Genomic DNA, 22,615 nt, shown 5'->3' on the forward strand with positions numbered 1-22,615 from the left:
AGATATTAGCCCATTGGCATGTATATCAATGAGAGAGACACCAAACAAAAACAAGATATCAGTTCATTGACATGTACATCAATGAGAGAGACACCTTACAAACACAATATATTAGTTCGTTGGCATGTTAATCAATGAGAGAGATACCTACCAAAAACAAAATATTAGTTCGTTGGCATGTTCATCAATGAGAGAGACACCAAACAAAAACAAGATATCAGTTCATTGGCATGTTCATCAATGAGAGAGACGCCCAACAAAACAAGATATCAGTTCTTTGGCATGTACATCAATGAGAGAGACGCCCAATAAAACAAGATATTAGTTCATTGGCATGTAGATCAATGAGAGAGACATCTAGTAAACACAAGATATTAGTTCGTTAGACACCTACCAAAAACAAGATTTCACCTCACTGGCATGTACATCAATGAGAGAGACACCAAACAAAAACAAGATATTAGTTCATTGGCATGTACATCAATGAGAGAGACACCTTACAAACACAATATATTAGTTCGTTGGCATGTTCATCAATGAGAGAGAGATACCTACCAAAAACAAAATATTAGTTCGTTGGCATGTTCATCAATGAGAGAGACACCAAACAAAAACAAGATATCAGTTCATTGGCATGTTCATCAATGAGAGAGACGCCAAACAAAACAAGATATCAGTTCTTTGGCATAAACATCAATGAGAGAGACGCCCAACAAAACAAGATATCATTTTTTTGGCATGTATATCAATGAGAGAGAAGCCCAACAAAACAAGATATCAGTTCTTTGGCATGTAGATCAATGAGAGAGACATCTAATAAACACAAGATATTAGTTCGTTAGACACCTACCAAAAACAAGATTTCAGCTCACTGGCATATTCATCAATGAGAGAGACACCAAACAAAAACAAGATATCAATACATTGTCATGTACATCAATGAGAGAGACACCAAATAAAAACAAGATATTAGTTCGTTGGCATGTTCATCAATGAGAGAGACTACCAACTAAACAAGATATAGTTCATTGGCATGTTCATCAATGAGAGAGACACCAAACAAAAACAAGATATCAGTTCATTTGCATGTTCATCAATGAGAGAGACACCTTACAAACACAAGATATTAGTTCATTGGGATGTTCATCAATGAGAGAGACACCTTACAAACACAATATATTAGTTCGTTGGCATGTTCATCAATGAGAGAGACGCCCAACAAAACAAGATATTAGTTCGTTGGCTAGTTCATTAATGAGAGAAACCTCTAACAAAAACAAGATATTAGTTCGTTGGCATGTTCATCAATGAGAGAGACACCTTACAAACACAATATATTAGTTCGTTGGCATGTTCATCAATGAGAGAGACGCCCAACAAAACAAGATATTAGTTCGTTTGCTAGTTCATTAATGAGAGAAACCTCTAACAAAAACAAGATATTAGTTCGTTGGCATGTTCATCAATGAGAGAGACACCTTACAAAAACAAAATATCAGTTCATTGGCATGTTCATCAATGAGAGAGACGCCCAATAAAACAAGATATTAGCCCATTGGCATGTTCATCAATGATCGAGACACCTTACATACACAATATATTAGTTCGTTGGCATGTTCATCAATGAGAGAGATACCTACCAAAAACAAAATATTAGTTCGTTGGCATGTTCATCAATGAGAGAGACACCAAACAAAAACAAGATATCAGTTCATTGGCATGTTCATCAATGAGAGAGAAGCCCAACAAAACAAGATATCAGTTCTTTGGCATAAACATCAAAGAGAGAGACGCCCAACAAAACAAGATATCAGTTTTTTGGCATGTATATCAATGAGAGAGAAGCCCAACAAAACAAGATATCAGTTCTTTAGCATGTAGATCAATGAGAGAGACATCTAATAAACACAAGATATTAGTTCGTTAGACACCTACCAAAAACAAGATATCAGCTCACTGGCATGTTCATCAATGAGAGAGACACCAAACAAAAACAAGATATCAGCTCACTGGCATGTTCATCAATGAGAGAGACACCAAACAAAAACAAGATATCAGTTCATTGGCATGTTCATCGATGATATAGACACCTACCAAAAACAAGATATCAATACATTGTCATGTACATCAATGAGAGAGACACCAAATAAAAACAAGATATTAGTTCGTTGGCATGTTCATCAATGAGAGAGACTACCAACAAAACAAGATATCAGTTCTTTGGTATGTACATCAATGAGAGAGACACCCAACAAAATAAGATATTAGTTCGTTGGCATGTTCATCAATGAGAGAGACACCTTATAAAAACAAAATATCTAATAAACACAAGATATTAGTTCGTTAACATGAACATCAATGAGAGAGACACCAACCAAACATTATATTAGTTGAATTGCATGTACATCAATGAATGAGACAAAGGAAATGTCATTGGCACTGGTCATCGATAAAATGCCACAAGATATCTATAGATCACCCCTAGTAGACAATTCTCATTCACAGGAGATCAATGAGAGAACCATCCAACAACAGCAAGATATCAATAGATCATCCCTAGTAGACAATTCTCATTCACAGGACTTCAATGAGAGAGCCATCCAACAACAACAAGATATCTATAGATCACCCCTAGTAGACAATTCTCATTCATAGGACATCAATGAGAGAGCCATCCAACAACAACAAGATATCTATAGATCATCCCTAGTAGACAATTCTCATTCACAGGACTTCAATGAGAGAGCCATCCAACAACAACTAGATATCTATAGATCACCCCTAGTAGACAATTCTCATTCATAGGACTTCAATGAGAGAGCCATCCAACAACAACAAGATATCAATAGATCATCCCTAGTAGACAATTCTCATTCACAGGACTTCAATGAGAGAGCCATCCAACAACAACAAGATATCTATAGATCATCCCTAGTAGACAATTCTCATTCACAGGACATCAATGAGAGAGCCATTCAACAACAACAAGATATCTATAGATCACCCCTAGTAGACAATTCTCATTCACAGGACTTCAATGAGAGAGCCATCCAACAACAACAAGATATCTATAGATCACCCCTAGTAGACAATTCTCATTCACAGGACATCACTGAGAGAGCCATCCAACAACAACAAAATATCAATAGATCATCCCTAGTAGACAATTCTCATTCACAGGACTTCAATGAGAGAGCCATCCAACAACAACAAGATATCTATAGATCATCCCTAGTAGACAATTCTCATTCACAGGACTTCAATGAGAGAGCCATCCAACAACAACAAGATATCTATAGATCATCCCTAGTAGACAATTCTCATTCACAGGACATCAATGAGAGAGCCATTCAACAACAACAAGATATCTATAGATCATCCCTAGTAGACAATTCTCATTCACAGGACATCAATGAGAGAGCCATCCAACAACAACAAGATATCAATAGATCATCCCTAGTAGACAATTCTCATTCACAGGACTTCAATGAGAGAGCCATCCAACAACAACAAGATATCTATAGATCACCCCTAGTAGACAATTCTCATTCACAGGACTTCAATGAGAGAGCCATCCAACAACAACAAGATATCTATAGATCATCCCTAGTAGACAATTCTCATTCACAGGACTTCAATGAGAGAGCCATCCAACAACAACAAGATATCTATAGATCATCCCTAGTAGACAATTCTCATTCACAGGACTTCAATGAGAGAGCCATCCAACAACAACAAGATATCTATAGATCACCCCTAGTAGACAATTCTCATTCACAGGACTTCAATGAGAGAGCCATCCAACAACAACAAGATATCAATAGATCACCCCTAGTAGACAATTCTCATTCACAGGACTTCAATGAGAGAGCCATCCAACAACAACAAGATATCAATAGATCACCCCTAGTAGACAATTCTCATTCACAGGACTTCAATGAGAGAGCCATCCAACAACAACAAGATATCTATAGATCATCCCTAGTAGACAATTCTCATTCACAGGACTTCAATGAGAGAGCCATCCAACAACAACAAGATATCTATAGATCATCCCTAGTAGACAATTCTCATTCCCAGGACTTCAATGAGAGAGCCATCCAACAACAACAAGATATCTATAGATCATCCCTAGTAGACAATTCTCATTCACAGGACTTCAATGAGAGAGCCATCCAACAACAACAAGATATCTATAGATCATCCCTAGTAGACAATTCTCATTCACAGGACTTCAATGAGAGAGCCATCCAACAACAACAAGATATCAATAGATCACCCCTAGTAGACAATTCTCATTCACAGGACTTCAATGAGAGAGCCATCCAACAACAACAAGATATCTATAGATCATCCCTAGTAGACAATTCCCATTCACAGGACTTCAATGAGAGAGCCATCCAACAACAACAAGATATCAATAGATCATCCCTAGTAGACAATTCTCATTCACAGGACTTCAATGAGAGAGCCATCCAACAACAACAAGATATCTATAGATCACCCCTAGTAGACAATTCTCATTCACAGGACTTCAATGAGAGAGCCATCCAACAACAACAAGATATCTATAGATCATCCCTAGTAGACAATTCTCATTCACAGGACTTCAATGAGAGATCCATCCAACAACAACAAGATATCTATAGATCATCCCTAGTAGACAATTCTCATTCATAGGACATCAATGAGAGAGCCATCCAACAACAACAAGATATCTATAGATCACCCCTAGTAGACAATTCTCATTCACAGGACTTCAATGAGAGAGCCATCCAACAACAACAAGATATCAATAGATCATCCCTAGTAGACAATTCTCATTCACAGGACTTCAATGAGAGAGCCATCCAACAACAACAAGATATCAATAGATCACCCCTAGTAGACAATTCTCATTCACAGGACATCAATGAGAGAGCCATCCAACAACAACAAGATATCTATAGATCACCCCTAGTAGACAATTCTCATTCACAGGACATCAATGAGAGAGCCATCCAACAACAACAAGATATCTATAGATCATCCCTAGTAGACAATTCTCATTCATAGGACTTCAATGAGAGAGCCATCCAACAACAACAAGATATCTATAGATCATCCCTAGTAGACAATTCTCATTCACAGGACTCCAATGTGAGAGCCATCCAACAACAACAAGATATCAACAGATCACCCCTAGTAGACAATTCTCATTCACAGGACTTCAATGAGAGAGCCATCCAACAACAACAAGATATCTATAGATCACCCCTAGTAGACAATTCTCATTCACAGGACTTCAATGAGAGAGCCATCCAACAACAACAAGATATCTATAGATCACCCCTAGTAGACAATTCTCATTCACAGGACTTCAATGAGAGAGCCATCCAACAACAACAAGATATCTATAGATCACCCCTAGTAGACAATTCTCATTCACAGGACTTCAATGAGAGAGCCATCCAACAACAACAAGATATCTATAGATCATCCCTAGTAGACAATTCTCATTCACAGGACTTCAATGAGAGAGCCATCCAACAACAACAAGATATCTATAGATCACCCCTAGTAGACAATTCTCATTCACAGGACTTCAATGAGAGAGCCATCCAACAACAACAAGATATCTATAGATCACCCCTAGTTTACATTATCCCTGTCTTAGTATTTCAATGAGTGCACCACCGAACAATTACAAGTTAAGGATTATGTACCCTTGTGTTGATTCAATGCTAAACATATGGAAATTTTATAGAAAATCCACAGTCTTTATCCCTGTACTCTCATATTTGGCAATTTGATGACTGATAGATATAGGATTATTGCATGCAGTGCTATCATTGATTTCCTTAAAACAAGTTTATTAATGTAGTTATTGGTAAAACAAAATTAAAATATTGACCAAATCAAGTACACCTTTTAGGGTGCGCTCGACTTTAGTTACTCAGCACAAGAAATTTTGAAATTAACAGGTTGTTAAGAAATTTTTGTAAAAAATAAACACTAGCACATCATAGAAAAGCAAGTTAGTAGTCTATGTTTCAAATTTTATAACAAAAATCTCTGTATTAAAGGCTGTGGATTTTCTATAAAAATCTTGGTTTATTTGCCACAAAGTACTTTTTTTCTTTTTAAATGCAACGAAACAGTAAATAATAATGCTTTGCATCAAGTTCCACATTTGTATATGTACAAAATGGCCTATCTCTATTATTTATTATATCTGTAGTTTTGATACAATTGAAGTTCGAAAAATTCGTACAAAAATTGCTACAGAAGGGGTCATAAACCTTAAGGTTTAAGATCAACCCAAGATGACAATTTATTGTCACAAGATATAAGTGAGAGAGCCACCTAACAAAAACATGATATCTATAGATCAACCCTTGGGGAACTGTCATTGCAACAGGACATTAATGTAAGCACATCGAACAAATACAATATAACAATAGATCAATCCCAGACCACAAGTCATTTTCACAGTTTATCAATGAGAGCGCCACCGAACAAATACAAGATATCTACAAATAACTGTCGCAGGAAATCAATAAGAGCATCACCCGACAAGAACAAAATATCTTTAGGTCAACCTTAGTATATAAGTCATTGCCACAGAACATCAAATAGAGAGCTACCTAATTAGACAAGATATCTATAGGTTAACTCCAGAAGACAGTTCATTTGCAAAACAACAACAAAAACAATATATTTATAGGTCAACCACAGTAGACTTGTGAATGGTACATTACTTCAATTGGAGAGGTACCCAACAAACACAAGATATCTTAAGGTCAACCCCATGAGACAGTTCATTGGCACTGAACAGCATACAACAATAGATATCAACAGATCAACCATAAAAGACCATTCATTAGCATCGATATATTAACAGGTCAACCTCAATAGACAATTCATTGACTCTGGGTATCAATAAAAAATAAAAAAACCAAACATATATCTACAGACCAACACCAAAAGACGTTCATTAACACTGGACATAACAGAAACAGTATCCAATCAACACAAACACAATATATACATCTGCATGTCGATTCAACTGGATAGTTGATGATTGACATAAAATTAACAGATATCTACATGTCCATTGGTATTGTACTGAAACGAGACAACACACAAAAAGGATTCATATAGGTCAAGGACAGTATATATGTAATAGATATCGAGTATATTAGACATATGGATATATGATTCCCAAATTGACAATGAGGGTCGGTTAAAAACGAAGTTTTACGACAAACCAGATGATTTAGCTTCCCAATTGTGAACTTTCCATTTCTATGTAGCAACATTCCAGTAGCGCCTGTATACGGGTATATATCTCCAAATTGATACGATATTCCCGCGCTTGTATTCCCTATCATGATTTTCTTGATAAAGGGTTGCATGAACAAGGAAGCCATTAAACCAATAGTTCCAAATGGTGAAGTTGAAATCATCCCTTCGTAAACTTTACGGACGCCACGGCGAGTTGGTTGACTGCTATGGAATAACCGTTTCACAGATGATATCGGTTATGTTTCTTACGTCGTAACTACAATCCCCATCCCTTTTTATGAATATAACCTACCGAATTACAATATTTAACGGGTGTGGAATAAAATGAAAAACACAACGGGTGCCACATGTGGAGCAGGATCTGCTTACCCTTCCGGAGCACTTGATATCACTCCTAGCTTTTGATGGGGTTCGTGTTGCTAAATATATAATTTTCTATGTTGTATTTTGTGTATTCTTATTTGTCTATTTGTCTTTTTCATTTTTAGCCATGGAGTTGTCAGTTTATTTTCGATTTATGACTTTGGCTGTTCCTCTACTATCTTTCGCCGCTCTTTTTGTTTTGTATCATCAGCTCAGTAGCAAGTTCTTTTAGCTCCCTAAAATGTCTACATATATATTCATCCAAGGGTTTAGCTTAGGTTTAGCTTTTGTAATGAAAGATACGCTAAAATTAGATAAATTTAAACAACACTATTGATAACAGTGGCGGATCTAAAGCCGGGGGGGGGGGGGGGGGTGCGTTACGGTGGTTAGACACTCCCTTTTAAAAAATGGCTGGATCCGCCCCAAGGTATAATTTAGTTCAAATAACGGAAAAAAGGCTTATTTATATAATCTAAGGAGCAGGTAGTGTTTTTTAATGGACGCATTAAGGACACACATTTTGGTCTTCAATGCTCTCCAACCTCGTAATCTTTTATGCTTTAAAATTGTTTTTGATGCGAGTGTTATTGATGAGAATGTATAGACGAAACGTTTCTGGCGCACACAATTTTTATCTTGATATCCATGATGAGTTTATTTAACATGACAGCAATTATAAATTTTAAACATTAAATAAAGGCAACAGTAGTATACCGATGTTCAAAACTCGTAAATCTATGGACAAAAAACAAAATTGGGGTAACAAACTAAAACTGAGGGAAACGCATTAAATATATATATATATATATATATATATAAATTAAACCATGCCAAATGAAACTACTGAGTAATAATACACTATCCAAATGTTGTTGATATTTGTTTCAATTAACATCAACATATATTGATAGAAATGTTTTACAGTAAGTAAGTATGTAAGTAAGTAAGTAAGTAAGTAATCAGTTTTTTAAAGTGTCACAATCTAACATTTTACATAATATATTATACATCAGATTAAAACAGCATAAAAATATATTAGATTCCTGCCTTAAAAGACATATGAGATACGTTTCTTCATGCTCATTAAATGCATACACAATTTAAAACATTTTTCAAAATTAAAAGAATATTTAAAAAATACAAAACAATTACTTTGTAAATCAACAATTTTCCACTTAAAAGAACAAAAAAGGTAGAATTGATTTAAAAATCTTAAATAATATACTACGTAATGAATAATAATAAAAAATTTAAGTTCTTTAAAAGTTATAAATTTATCTTTCTCCTCTTAAACATCAAATGCAATGTAAAAATTGAATTTCATCACAGCTCATAATATAGTTAAATTTACAGTTCTGATCCGATATGCAGTAATTGGTCCTCTGCATTAGCCACATAATTGTAAGATTACATTGTCATTGTCCCCGCAATTTATTAGCAATAGCGATAATGCGTTTGGCTAGTTATAGATTCGTCAGTAGCTTCATTTTAGTCTAGAGGTTTCTTTTTTCACCAACCTTTTAATTTGATCTAGACTAACACTCGATTCGACAGTTGAAAATTTTTCTCTTGATGGTTTGACATGAGACAGAGCTCCAGAATGTCCTTTCTTTACATACTTATGTGACACATATCTGGATCTTACAACATAAGACGATTTATGAAATTCGGGTTTTGGGCGACTAGATCTTAAATGTGCATACGACGAACCTCTCCTTCTATCACTAGATGAAACATATCTGGTTGTTTTATCCTCACGTTTCATCGGAGGCCTGCCATAATGTACTCTTGTTGTTTTCAATCTTCTTCCGTGTCCTCTTCTTTTTGAGTTGATGTCGTTTCCTAATTGTCCCCTTACGTCAGCCATGAATGACAGATCGGCCAACAATTTTGCTGTGACCGATGGTCCCTCTAACGCTTTGCTGTTCTTTGTAAGGTGCTTACTTTTTACACCTTGAGTATTCAGTCTCTGATAAATAGTTTGAGCAATTACCATTTCATCAACTTCCTCGCCACGATCAACATATTTTTCAACTTCATTTTTTACTTCCGATGTGAATTTATTTAGAGAAAGTTCTTCCTCAGCGCCTCCAATAATGACATCTATTAGCTGATATGGGTTTCTCATGGGTACATATTGTCCACCTGTTAAGACAGCCAGAGCTTCAAAAAAGTCTTTATATCTATTGATAGATGGCTCAACACCAACAGTATATAATGTTATACCAAGTTTAGCTAATTCTCGTACAGTTTTTATTGGGTCGTGTTCATTCGGACATCCGTTATGAAATGAACTATCCATAGATGGATCCAAAGCATGAGGCGGAGCATCAGAAACCATAATACTGATTTTAGTTGATTCCGTATTCCATGATAACATTGTTGCTGAATTCAAAGCATCAGCTACAGCTTCCGGTGTGTCGCCACCTCCATGTGCTTTTGAATTGTCCAGCCATGTTTTCATTTCTTCGACGGATTCAGTAAAATCGTTGGATCTGGTCACTAACGAACGATCTTCTGGTTCATGATCTCAAACTATTCAACTAAGGCCAGCCGAACTCTACTTTGCGAACTTTTTACAATAGCGTTAACGATTTTTCGAATATTTGCCTTCGCACTCCCGTAGTATCCATGATAAAAGCTAGATCAAGAGGATGTTCGAGAGATAATGAGGGTTGTTGATTTATATTGGACCAAGTTGTCGAAGGATCAGTTGGTGGTCTCCTAGGTCGATCGATTGGTGGCCATATCATGTCGGGTTCCTCGGGATCGCTAGTCTGACAAGCTCTTTACGTTCCATCGGTGGACGCCTCATAAGTCGTGGATAATCAATTGGTAGCATACGTTGTTCTGGTGACATGCCAATATCTTCCTTAAAAGTTCTTGACTTAGCAATACATACAAAAGTAGTACACAGTAAAACTGCAATATAACAAGCTCGTTCCATGATCACAATATGGACGTTTTCATATATTCTGAAATAATTCGATAAATTAAAGGTATTTTAACTGAATAATTTGCGATTTATAATTGAGAGTACTTGAAGCACTTAGCCACAACAAAAGCTCTCAACAAATTGTTCCTTTGATGTAACTTATTATAGCCGATTTATCAACCAAGTGTTTACAAGACATTAAAGTGAAAATCTGCCTCTCTTTAATACCACTTGTGTTTCCGGCACTTCTTTTTATCCTATTTTCATGTTGCTTAGTCTTTAGTTATCTATGTTGTGTTTTCTGTAGTCTTTGTTACTACTTGAAATGGAGGTCATGTAATATTGATCTACTTTCTTTAGAATTTAGTCAAACAAAAATCAAGAATTTGAAATTGATATAATAAGACAGAAGGGAATTAGTTAAGGAACAAGATATGCTAAAAATATTGATAAGTTATAGAACTCCTTTTTTGAAGATATCAAATATTTGAAAACGGCGGGAAAAGGCTGACTCGGAATTTTACTTGGAGTTTATATTTAGCATTTGCATTATTTGGGATTAAATGGTAAGAAAAATAAATATATAATCTGCTTAAATTTTGATAATGACCTTATTATAAGCTCTTGAAGTCTTCTATCACAACAAAACTGAGTGGTATTGAACACAAGGTTTATTTTGTATCACAGGAAAACCCCAAGGAGATCGAACATCTGACAAAATTCCTAAGCCTGACATTTCGCCTTTAAATCGAAGAATACTAGACATTTATGTTGTCCGAAATATGTCAAAAATGAAAACAACACTTTATAAATGCATGCGTCTGAAGCACTTTATGGATTGATATTCATATTCGCTAGGAACGGGCAGTGTTCAAGACTCAGAAATCAAGCTGGCTTAGTATATCTTGGTCATGCAATCTGCTGTTTCGTTGCTGCCGAGGCAAACATATATAAGGGGTATTTATGCATGATCGAATTTTAGATAACACAGCAATTTTGTTTATTTGGCTGTACTTTTGTTATGACGCGGTTCCATACTATATGATATCTGAGTCTTGATCTCTTGATGGTTTGTACTGTTGATGTGTTGTCTGAATGATTTATACTTTATCTCGGAGAACATGATGTATTTATTAGTTGTTATCATTGGCTTCGAACTAGCTTTCAGTCACTGCGAGAAATCTTAGATAGGCATATGTACGTTCTGTCTTTATTCGTTATGTTAGCCCAACTTATTGTACAGTGTGTTCTTGTATTGTGGTGTCCCAGGTCAGGGGGATTTCCATCAGAAAAATATTCAAACCCGTTTACACTACACGGACTTCATATACAGAACCTTGCTTCTTATGCCGAAACTGCTCCAACAGAGTTATGAGGAGGAAAGATTAAAAATGAAACTCCGTAAATGTTAAGGACACCATCACGCATTGGTTGCGAACATGACCTATTGCTGAATATGACAGTTTTGTCGGGTGTCAGTTTGCATTGCTGCACGATGCGGCTTGATAATTATACATCCAACATTCATGTATTTATTCATGATGTTTTGTTGTGGTTTCGGTTGAAAATTTTGTTGTGTCTTATCGTTTGTGGTTTGTATTCTGTATTTTTAGTACATTTCACATATGTCTTATTTGTCAGTATACTCGAGTTAATCTCCATGTTCCATGTTCCATGCAGTATTGAGTCCAAATAGTTATGACGTCTTCTCTGCATTTATATAAAATAGACTTTCAATACCATCATAATTATGAAAGTTCTAGTACATGTATTGTGAAACGAATAATTGAATTTAAAGATTATATATTCGTTACAAAAATACGTCATGGTTTGTGATTAATGAAAATGTTCGTTGTTATTCTGCGGCTGACATATTAGAACGACTATATATTATTTATTAATGCGTGTTTTTTTTTGTGATGAGTGTTCTTGCATTTGTTGGTGCTGTTTTTCTGTCACGTAGTATTTTCATGTTGGCGATATTTTTTAACATTGCCATATACGCAGGAGGTTTGGCTAGCCATAAAACCAAGTTGAAGCCACCATTTTGTCCTGTAACAAGTCAGAAATACGGCAGTTGTAATTAAATAGTTAGTTTATGTGCATGTTAGCGTTTGTTTTTTAACACTTCAATGTTGTTCTGTTGTTTTCCCCTTATATTGGATGTGTTTCCCTCTTTTTTTTCCTGGGTCAATTATTTTTTTCGCCACATCTTTCGCCAAAATAATATATTTTTCGCCACTTAATTATCTTATTCTCCAATTAACATTAATATATTGTTTGTTTGAAATTTTCCTTCTTCTAAAAAACCCCACAAAGAGATGAGTTTGCCCCATTATTGTCTTTGATTATTCTTTCAAACTTATCTTTTAGTCTATATTGTAATGAATAAACACTTAACGTCTACTAAACATAAAACTTTGCTTCTTTGAACTCAAAGGAGGGAAAATTCGTTGTATATGTTTTTGGAACAACTTTCCTAAAAGAGGGGTCCATTTGCTTTTAACTATAAAGGAGATATATAAGTCCAGGAATACTGAAACAAAACGTTTTAACAAGTTTTGGCCATATAATACCAGATAGATGTATGCATGTATTTCTTTGGAATAAGTTCTTTAAAGGCAGTGGCTATTTGTCCGGCTAGCCGGACAAATAGTCAAAAATGTCTTTTCATCTGGCAAGCCGGACACATTGCATTTTTACGGGTTTTCGCTATTTTTCCGACCAAAAATATAATGATGAAGATAAAACATCGTTTTTTGAAGGAGATAAATAGAGCATGAGTAGTTTAGTTTTAAAATATATTGTCTAACATAGTTTTATGAAAAAGAACGCATTCTAATAAAAAAAAAATTATACACATTTGATTCATATTTTTTTTTATTCGTTTGGTTAAAGTAAGGTCCTCAAATGATTATGCACGATTCTTCATTTAAATTGTTCGGCGATTTTCAATTTATAGGAAATTGGAGAAAAGGGTAGGCATGTGTAACCTGTCCCTAAAAGTAGGATTGTGTTTTCGATAGTTGCTTTTTTTGAAAAAAAATGTATATATGTTAGATACAACAGAAAAAAAGGGGGGATACCCCAACGTTGGTGTCATATTCCCAGTCCTGGTAATTCAGTGCAAAGTAAATAAACAAGATGGATGAAATTAAAATCGTTCTAAATATTTCTTTCGCCAAATTCTTTCGCAAATGATGATTTTTTTTTCGCCACAATTATTATTTTTTCGCAAAATGAGAAAATGGCGACCGCCAGCGGAAACCCTGCTAGCCTGCTTGTTTTGTCTGTAATATAGGAAACAGAAGTATACCGCTGTTTGAAAGTCATAAATCGATTGAGAGAAAACAAATCCGGGTTACAAACTAAACCGGAGGGAAATTCATCAAATATAAAAGGAAAAGAACGAAACAACAGAAAAACTAAATTGCAACAAAAAAACAAAGGACAATGCAACACACACAGAAACGAACAATTTCCTGACTTGGTACAGGACATTTTAAGAAAAAATGGTGAGTTGAACCTGGTTTTGTGGCTAGCCAAACCTCCCGCTTTTATGCAATGTAAAATATAACACTAAAATGACAACATTACATGACATGACTACAATGCAAATAAATGGAAAACCATTTAGGACAATATAATAGAACATTACGACATGTTAATAGTTATTAACGGTACCAGGCCTGTAAAAGACAGTTCTGTTTTAGACACGGAACGATTCTGGGCCAGACCTTATGATCATGAAGTTACAATTTTTACCCTTAAATTACATTTTTCTCATTGGCTTGCTTGTTATATTTTCACGTTTTTGTATATTGAAGTCAAGAAAAATGTCGACTGATATTACAAAACAACACATTCTTCATAATAACTTCATAAACTGACTGCGTACACAGAACAGATATGAATTGATCTTAAGTATTGGGAAACAGACACTTAAAACTGCTGCACAAACTTTAATATGCCAATTATATCAATAAGACTATAATTAAAGCATTTAGATAAAACATACGAAAGATAAATCAAAACTGAAGTTCTATAAACACAGATTTGGATATTGTGGTACACCATGTTCTGTTTTGCTTACATTAGCTCCAGTTGTTATCCAGAAGTTTAAGTTTTTGCTATAAAAAATACTTTGAAGAAACATACACACGTTGATAGTTTCATTTTAGTCTCGCAGTTTCTTTTTTCACCAACCTTTCAATTTGATCTAGACTAACACCAGATTCTACTGTGGTAAATTTTTCTCTCGGAGATTTTGCATGAGACCGAGCACCAGAATATCCTTTACTTCTATGTGAAATATATCTTGGTTCTACACCATACTCGGCATCCAATTTAGGAGCTACTCGGCGGCCATAACTGCGTTCAAAATATCTTGGGCTTAAGTCAGATAAAAATCTGTGAAATTCTGGTTTTGTTGGACGAGATCTTAAAGTTGAAGAAGAAACTCTCATTCTATGCCTTTTTCTCGATCTTCCTTCGTGCCTTCGGATCGGGATATTTGTAAATGTGTTTCCTATTTTCTTCCTAACGTCAGCCATAGATGACAAATCGGCTAACATCTTTGCTGTTGAAGATGGCCCTTCTAACGCTTTGCTGTTTTTCGTAAGGTGCTTAGTTTGCACTCCTCTTGCATTTAGTCTCTGATAAACAGTTTGAGCAATTGCGCTTTCATCGACTTCTTGACCATCAGCGACACATTTTTCTACTTCATTCCTTACTTCCGATGTGAATTCATTCAATGACAGTTGTTCCTGAGCTCCTCCAATTATCACATTTATGAGTTGGTATGGGTTTCGCATAGGTACATATTGTCCACCTGTGTTGTAAGCTAGAGCTTCAAAGAAATCCTTGTATTTATTGATAGATGGCTCGACACCAACAGTATATAATGTTATACCCAATTTAGCTAATTCTCGTACAGTTTGCATTGGATCGTGTTCATTCGGACATCCGTTATGAAATGAACTATCCATAGAAGGATCCAAAGCATGAGGTGGAGCATCGGAAACCATAATACTGATTTTAGTTGATTCCGTATTCCATGATAACATTGCCGCTTCATTCAAAGCATCAGCAACAGCTTCCGGTGTGTCGCCACCTCCTCGTGCTTTTGCATTGTCCAGCCATGTTTTCATTGTTTCCACGGATTCAGTAAAATCATGGGTTCTTGTCACGAACGACCTCTCCTGTGGTTTGTGATCTCTGTACTCCACTAAGGCCAGCCGAACTCTACTTTGCGAACTTCGTACGATGGCGTTGACAATTTTTCGAACATTTTCCTTCGCGCTATGAATATATGAAGACATGCTTCCTGTAGTGTCCATAATAAAAGCTAGATCAAGAGGATGCCCAAGAGAAACTGGAGGTCTAGTTGATCTTGGTATTTCAGTGGATGCTGGGAGTCTAGTTGCTGGAGGATCAATTGGTGGCCTGATAGTTCCTAGTGGATCGATTGGTGGCAAAACAGGTTCTGGTGGCATGAAATCATCTTCCCGGAGAGTCGTTGACTGGGTTATGCAAACAAAAGTAGTACAAAGTAAAACTGCAATATAACAAGTTCGTTCCATGATTACAGTCTCAACGTTTACATGTGTTACCAAAGTATTCAATATATTTATAGTCTTTCAAATGAATCATTGTGGTTAATACTTGATAAAACTTGAGAGTACTTAACATATTCACCTACATAGTACCAGGCCCCGACAATACGTAACTTGTTCCTCTGATGACTGACCTACTTTTCCGAATTATTTACAAAATACTAAAGAGTGTCTTTCTCTATCCTTTGAGAATGCTTGCTACTAGTGTATATTTTCAACTTATAATTTTTCATACTGAAAACCACTCTGGGTTTTCCTAGTCTACACATTTATTATGCTAATGTCATTTTTTGTATTCATATCTTTCCCGTTTTGTTTATGTTTTTTGTTTATAGATTGTCTATATTTCATTTTGTTTTTATTTTTGAAATAGTTATTTGCTTTATAGTGATTAAAATCTAACGCAATGTTGACTGCTGTGACCCAAGTTAACCTATTATGTCTGTTTGTTTTGTTTGCTCAAACGTTGTTGTCAATTTACTGGAATTTTATGCGATTACCATACAAGTGATAGGGTTAGCTAGCTGTAAAACAAGGACTAAGCCCTGATTGTCTACATAAGGAAATGTCGGTACCAAGTCAGGAATATGACAGCGGTTTCTCATTCGTTTGATGTGTTAAGCATTTGTTTTTGCCATTAGATAAAGGACTTTACGTTTTGAATTTTTCTTGGAGTGCAGTATTGTTGCTATTTTATACTTTTTCAAATGTTTGCACGGCAAAAACTATGTGATCCTGTAGACATAAGCGTAATTTAAATTTGCATCTCAGATGCCCTTCCTGTAGAATATTTGGAAAATCATAATATTATAATTAAGGAATAATGATGCTGTTTTTGAAGCAATACAATCGTCAATTGATGATGTACACCCGTCAAATCCGATGGCAACTCTTCAAAATGTCATTTCAGGAAATCAATACAACAATTGATGCTTCCTGATTAATGCTTTAAAATCATTATTCAGAAGACGGTGGTGGTCTGAATAATTTACACACTTTATTTGTTGTTCATGCTGTAGCGTCAAAATTGCAAATTATTGTCATAACATTAAATGGTTGTGTGTAAAAAATAAGTCAGTTATATTGTATACTTTTTTATTTCTTGTCACACACACACTACTAGTATTTAAAGTTTATATGGAAATAAGCATTTGAATATTTACTGCTTTTTCCGTACCATTGCAAAGGTTTTCACGATAGTTGATGTATTTTACTAGATTTTTTTTTTATTAATAAAGGATTGATATTGATAATTAATTATCATTTATTGTGGTCTTTCCTTTCTTAAATGGAAAGACCTTACTTTCTTCAGATTATAATAATCTTTTTCCGCCAAACTTTGACAAGGTTTTCTTTCATAACCATGACATGTCCATTTCAGGCGTATTCGTACGACATTTCAGGTTCACACTTTGTGTGTCCATTAATGAATAACTAATTGGAACTCATCTTGTGAGTCGTAAAATTTTGTCGGTCGGAGTTATCTGCCTCAAACCAAATAAAAACTTGTTATTTGACGTTAACCGTAACCGTACCAGGAAAAAGACATCCTAAAGTAAGTGTGAAATTTGTTCAGGTCTATACCTTGACTCTTCGTAACATTTAGAACAAAAAAAATCAAAAGCTCATTAGCAAGCATTTAGGATCTATGTATAAAGGTTAGTGTTATGTGCACCCGAAATGACAAATGTAAAATAATTCAAATGAGAAAACTAACGGCCTAATTTATCTACCAAAATGACCGTAAAAAATATTTAACACATCAACAAACGACAACCACTGAATTACAGGATACTGACTTGGGACAGGCACATCCATAAATAATGTGGCAGGGTAAAAAATGTTAGTGGGATTTCAACCCCACCTAACCTGGGACAGTGGTGTTACAGTACAACATAAGAACGAACTATAAAATCAGTTGAAAAACGATTAACTCATCAGATGGATACAAATAGAAATACATCTAACAAAAATACAGAGTGGACGTGACCGGATACTTGTACATTACAACACTAACAAGACGCTAAGTATAGATCTGAGAGAACTCACAGTGACTGACAGCTATTTTCAAGCCACTAACAACTAATAAAAAAAATCAAGCATCTAAGACTAAATAATAAATCAGTACACATTTAACATTCAATGGATTAAATGTAAAGACGTCCATAAATAATTAGGGATAAACATTACATTGTACAATGTTAAGATACAAGTATCGACAGATTATAGATCAATAAATGTGCATATGTATATAACAATCATATTTAGTTTGCTTTTAATTTACTATTAACAAAATCAATATTGATACCAATAAAAACAATATTCAAAAATCTTATTGCAGTGTTGAATAGGTAGCATTTTATAATAAGTTAAGTTATTGTTTTTACCAATACAAGTATTTGAAAAATATTTATCATACTAAGGTACTAACAATTAATGGATTTTGACACATAGTTTGATCTACAACAGTATAAAAATGACTGCAGTGTGTCACGCCTATAGCCGGCTAATTAGCCCGGGTCTAAAACAGTTGTGGGACTTTCAAAGATCTGCCATCAATAGCCATTACTCAAATGACAACGGAAAATAGGATTGACTGTCTTATATACGTGCGTATTTCATTTACATTGAAGTTAAGTAAATTGTTCGTCAATATCAAACAATTTACAACATCATATACATTGTGACGTCGTATATATAAAATGTGTTAATTGGCCTTAAGTATGGGAAATAACACTTGAATTATGTTTTACGTACCATCCAAACAGATATAATCGGAACCATAAGCTACTTAATTTGTACCATTCCTTATCAATAGATGTGATTACTGACATGTTACAGAATTTTCTTATAAGTGTCTTAAGATCCTACTATAGAATGATCAAAGTTGTTTGTCTTTACGTCATTTCTACTCAATCCTTTTTGAGAATAACGTGCATATAAAAAAGAAGATGTAGTATGATTGCTCTCCACAAGAGACCAAAATAACACAGAAATTAACAACTATAGGTCGCCGTACGACCTTCAACAATGAGCAGAGCCAATACCACATAGTCAGCTATAAAAGGCCCAGAAATAACAGTGTAAAACAATTCAAACGAGAAAACTAACGGTCTATTTTATGTAGTCAGGTTATACGTATTTGACAATTTTAAACGTGTAAAATGTTATCAAAACAACATATCTCCATAGTAATTTTCCTTTCTTATGTGTTGGGGAAATAACAGTCAACTGAATTTATAAAAACAAATGATAAAAAACTCTGGTTAAGCATATCATTCATATAGTATAGCCTATTTTCGATCTTCAATTGTCAGATACATTGTCATACAATAGCTAGCTATCAAACCAGGTTCCATCCATCATTTTCTACATAAGAAAATGCCTGTACCAAGACAGCAATATGACAGTTGTTATCCATTTGTTTGATGTGTTTGAGCTTTTGATTTTCCCATTTTATTAGGGACTTTCCGTAGCACAGAACAAGATTTCTAGATTTCTTGTAACGATTTTTATTGTGCTTAGAAAGTAGGAGGTTGTAATTCAAACAAGTTTTAGTTCAACCATACTTTCGAGTTTAACTTAAAGTATAAACTCACTAATCTTGTTGTAGAGCAAATATATTCGCAAGATAAAGGAAGTTCAAGAAATTAAGATGCTTTTCATATTAATATTTTGATCATGTTCTCAAGTTGTAGTTTAAGTATAATAACAGTAGTTCAGAGATACTAGAAAGCTATAATTCAATCATACCATATTCAATGTTGTACTTTAAATATATAACAGCATACTAGCCAGTTATCTAAAACTAAGTGCTAACAAATTGTAGTTCAAACATAATAATTAGGAGATAACTGTATTGTATTTTAAGCTTGGACTTCGTAAAACGTAGATTTTACTGTCGCAAATTGAGTTTACCTAGCGACGCGGATATTTGCGACAGTAATATCAAGTTTTACGAAGGCCAAGCTTAAAGTACAATACAGTTATCTCCATTCTAATGCCACATATTAAAATAAATGTCATTTAATAAATATTTTGGCTAAAAAATGGCATAAATGAAAAAGTCCGCGAAACTTGTAATGTCTTTTGCATCTAAACAATGTGACGTCATGTGTTTACTCTGGATGTCAAACATGAAAACTAAACGTATTTTTACTTTTCGTACGCTTCAGAATGGTTTCAATATAGACAAAAAGAAGATTTTGAGGCTCAAAATGTGAATATCTTGTTTATTTTTTGAGAAATTACATATCCCAAAAAAATCGGAATTCAAAATGGTGGCTTTCTTAGTTACGGACTGGTAGAACGTGGAATCTTACCCCTCAAAAAAATTCCAATGAAAATTATCGTTACAAACTAGTTGCATTAGAATTAGCTATTGATCAAACATACTAACAAGCTACTGTTCAAAAACACTAACAGATTGTAATACAAGCATACTAAAATGTAGAAGTCAAAAGGAAACAGTATGTTGTATTTCATGCATTCTAACAAGTTGTACTATACACACGGTAACTAGCTAAAGTTCAAGCAAACAAGCAAGTTGTGGTTCAAGCGTTCTATGAAGTTGTAGCACTCACCTATAACAAGTTGTGGTTCAAGCGTTCTATCAAGTTGTAGCACTCACCTATAACAAGTTGTGGTTCAAGCGTTCTATCAAGTTGTAGCGCTCACCTATAAAAAGTTGTGGTTCAAGCGTTCTATCAAGTTGTAGCGCTCACCTATAAAAAGTTGTGGTTCAAGCGTTCTATCAAGTTGTAGCGCTCACCTATAACAAGTTGTGGTTCAAGCCTTCTATCAAGTTGTAGCGCTCACCTATAACAAGTTGAAGTAAAAGCATATTAACAAGCTGTAGTCCAAGCATACTAAAAAGTTGTACTTCAAGAAAAGTGACAAATTGTATTCGAAAGATTAAATTCACCTGCATATGGGATATGCATTTCCTAACTCATTCGGTTTTCAAGAGCTTGCAGCGGCTACTCAGACGGAACTTGTACATCCCTTCATTGTTATGTTGTGCTATGGTAAATTCGTGTATTCTTGTCTCTTTTGTTTTGCTAATATGCCTTTTTGTTTGTCTTTGTTGACATATTTGCTTGGTTTTGTAGTGATTAAGATTATAACACAATGTTGACTGCTGTATCCCTATTTTTGACTTTTTTTACCTATTATGTCTGTTTGTTTTATTCACACATCACAGTCAATTAAATACAATTTTATATAACTATTATACAAGTGACAGGTTAAGCTAAGCTAAAAATATAAAATATCCAGAAAAATACAAAATTTCTTCAATCCAAAAATATTGGTTCCCACAGTATTTTATTAACCTTGTATGCATATGTTTTAATTTTCTTTATAGATTATTCCAGTGATAGACAAAGTTTTTCCGTTTGAAGATGTACCAGCCGCATTTGAAAAAGTTGAACATGGTCATGCTAGAGGTAAAACTGTGATACAAATGGTCAAAGAGAAGTGAAAGGAAAAGCCATAAATCATGTTTCATCATCTAAATAAAAAAGGATAGTGAATTTCAGAACATTGATATGAATCACAATGGGAAATTTTGTTCAAAGAGCAAAACGAGAGAGTAGAGAACCAAAATTCAAAGTATATTTATTGTGTCAAACACAAATTTAATGCAAATGCTTCTATAGTGAGACTTGTCACTAATATTAAGTGCTAGATTAATTGAGTTGACCCTTGTGTTATTTAAAATATAAATCTGTAGGAAAATTAAAAATTAACGTTGTCACAAAATGTCATCCTGTTAAATTTTCAAAGCTCTCCATGATTTATGTTAGGACAACTAAAGTCAGTAAGAGTTATTTCCCTTTATCTGTAATTGATATGCCTATACACATACACATGTGGTTTGAATGAGCTATATCACATATGAGTAGTAAGAAAATGTGGCTTTTTAAAATGTTTTAGGGTCATGTCTTTTGTAATTAATTTCTGGGTCATTAACTCTGCTGGTACTTTAAGTCCCAGAATCTCATTAGGTCACACATCAGTTAATGTATTTTTTTAGATATTGAAAATAAGGTTAAAACAAAGGTCCCCCAAAAATATTTGAACCGGAAAGATATTTTTTAGGATCAAGTTTTTAATAATATTTTTGCTTATGTCTAAGTCATTTGATCTCATATGTATAATTCTCGCATTGGCAATGTTTATAAAAACATGCTTTGTATGTGCCACTTAAGGTGCTCTTCTCAACAACTGTGGTCAAAACTGACCAAGTAATGATTTCAGGGCTCTCAAAATAAGTTATTTCGTATCATAATTATTTGTAACACATACTGTGTGATGACAAATATTCCTGAAGGATATTTTGCACACCTTAATGAAATTTATATATGTACCAGTACTTTTATTTTGAAGAACTTATAGATCATACTTGATC

The 22,615-nt window shown here is 34.5% G+C and overlaps 1 protein-coding gene across 1 annotated transcript in view; it reads left to right on the forward strand.

The window, feature by feature from the left end:
- The window catches only part of LOC139492022 (reticulon-4-interacting protein 1 homolog, mitochondrial-like), a 39,605-nt gene extending 17,868 nt beyond the window's left edge, over window positions 1-21,737 (forward strand). Inside the window, exon 10 of the mRNA XM_071280065.1 lies at window positions 21,569-21,737. Within this exon, the coding sequence (XP_071136166.1) occupies window positions 21,569-21,685 (117 nt within the window). The 3' untranslated portion in view covers window positions 21,686-21,737. The remainder of the gene's footprint in view (window positions 1-21,568) is intronic.
- Window positions 21,738-22,615: the final 878 nt, after the last annotated feature.

The sequence above is a fragment of the Mytilus edulis genome, chromosome 10, assembly GCF_963676685.1.
Source record: "Mytilus edulis chromosome 10, xbMytEdul2.2, whole genome shotgun sequence".
Classification (NCBI taxonomy): Eukaryota; Metazoa; Mollusca; class Bivalvia; order Mytilida; family Mytilidae; genus Mytilus; species Mytilus edulis.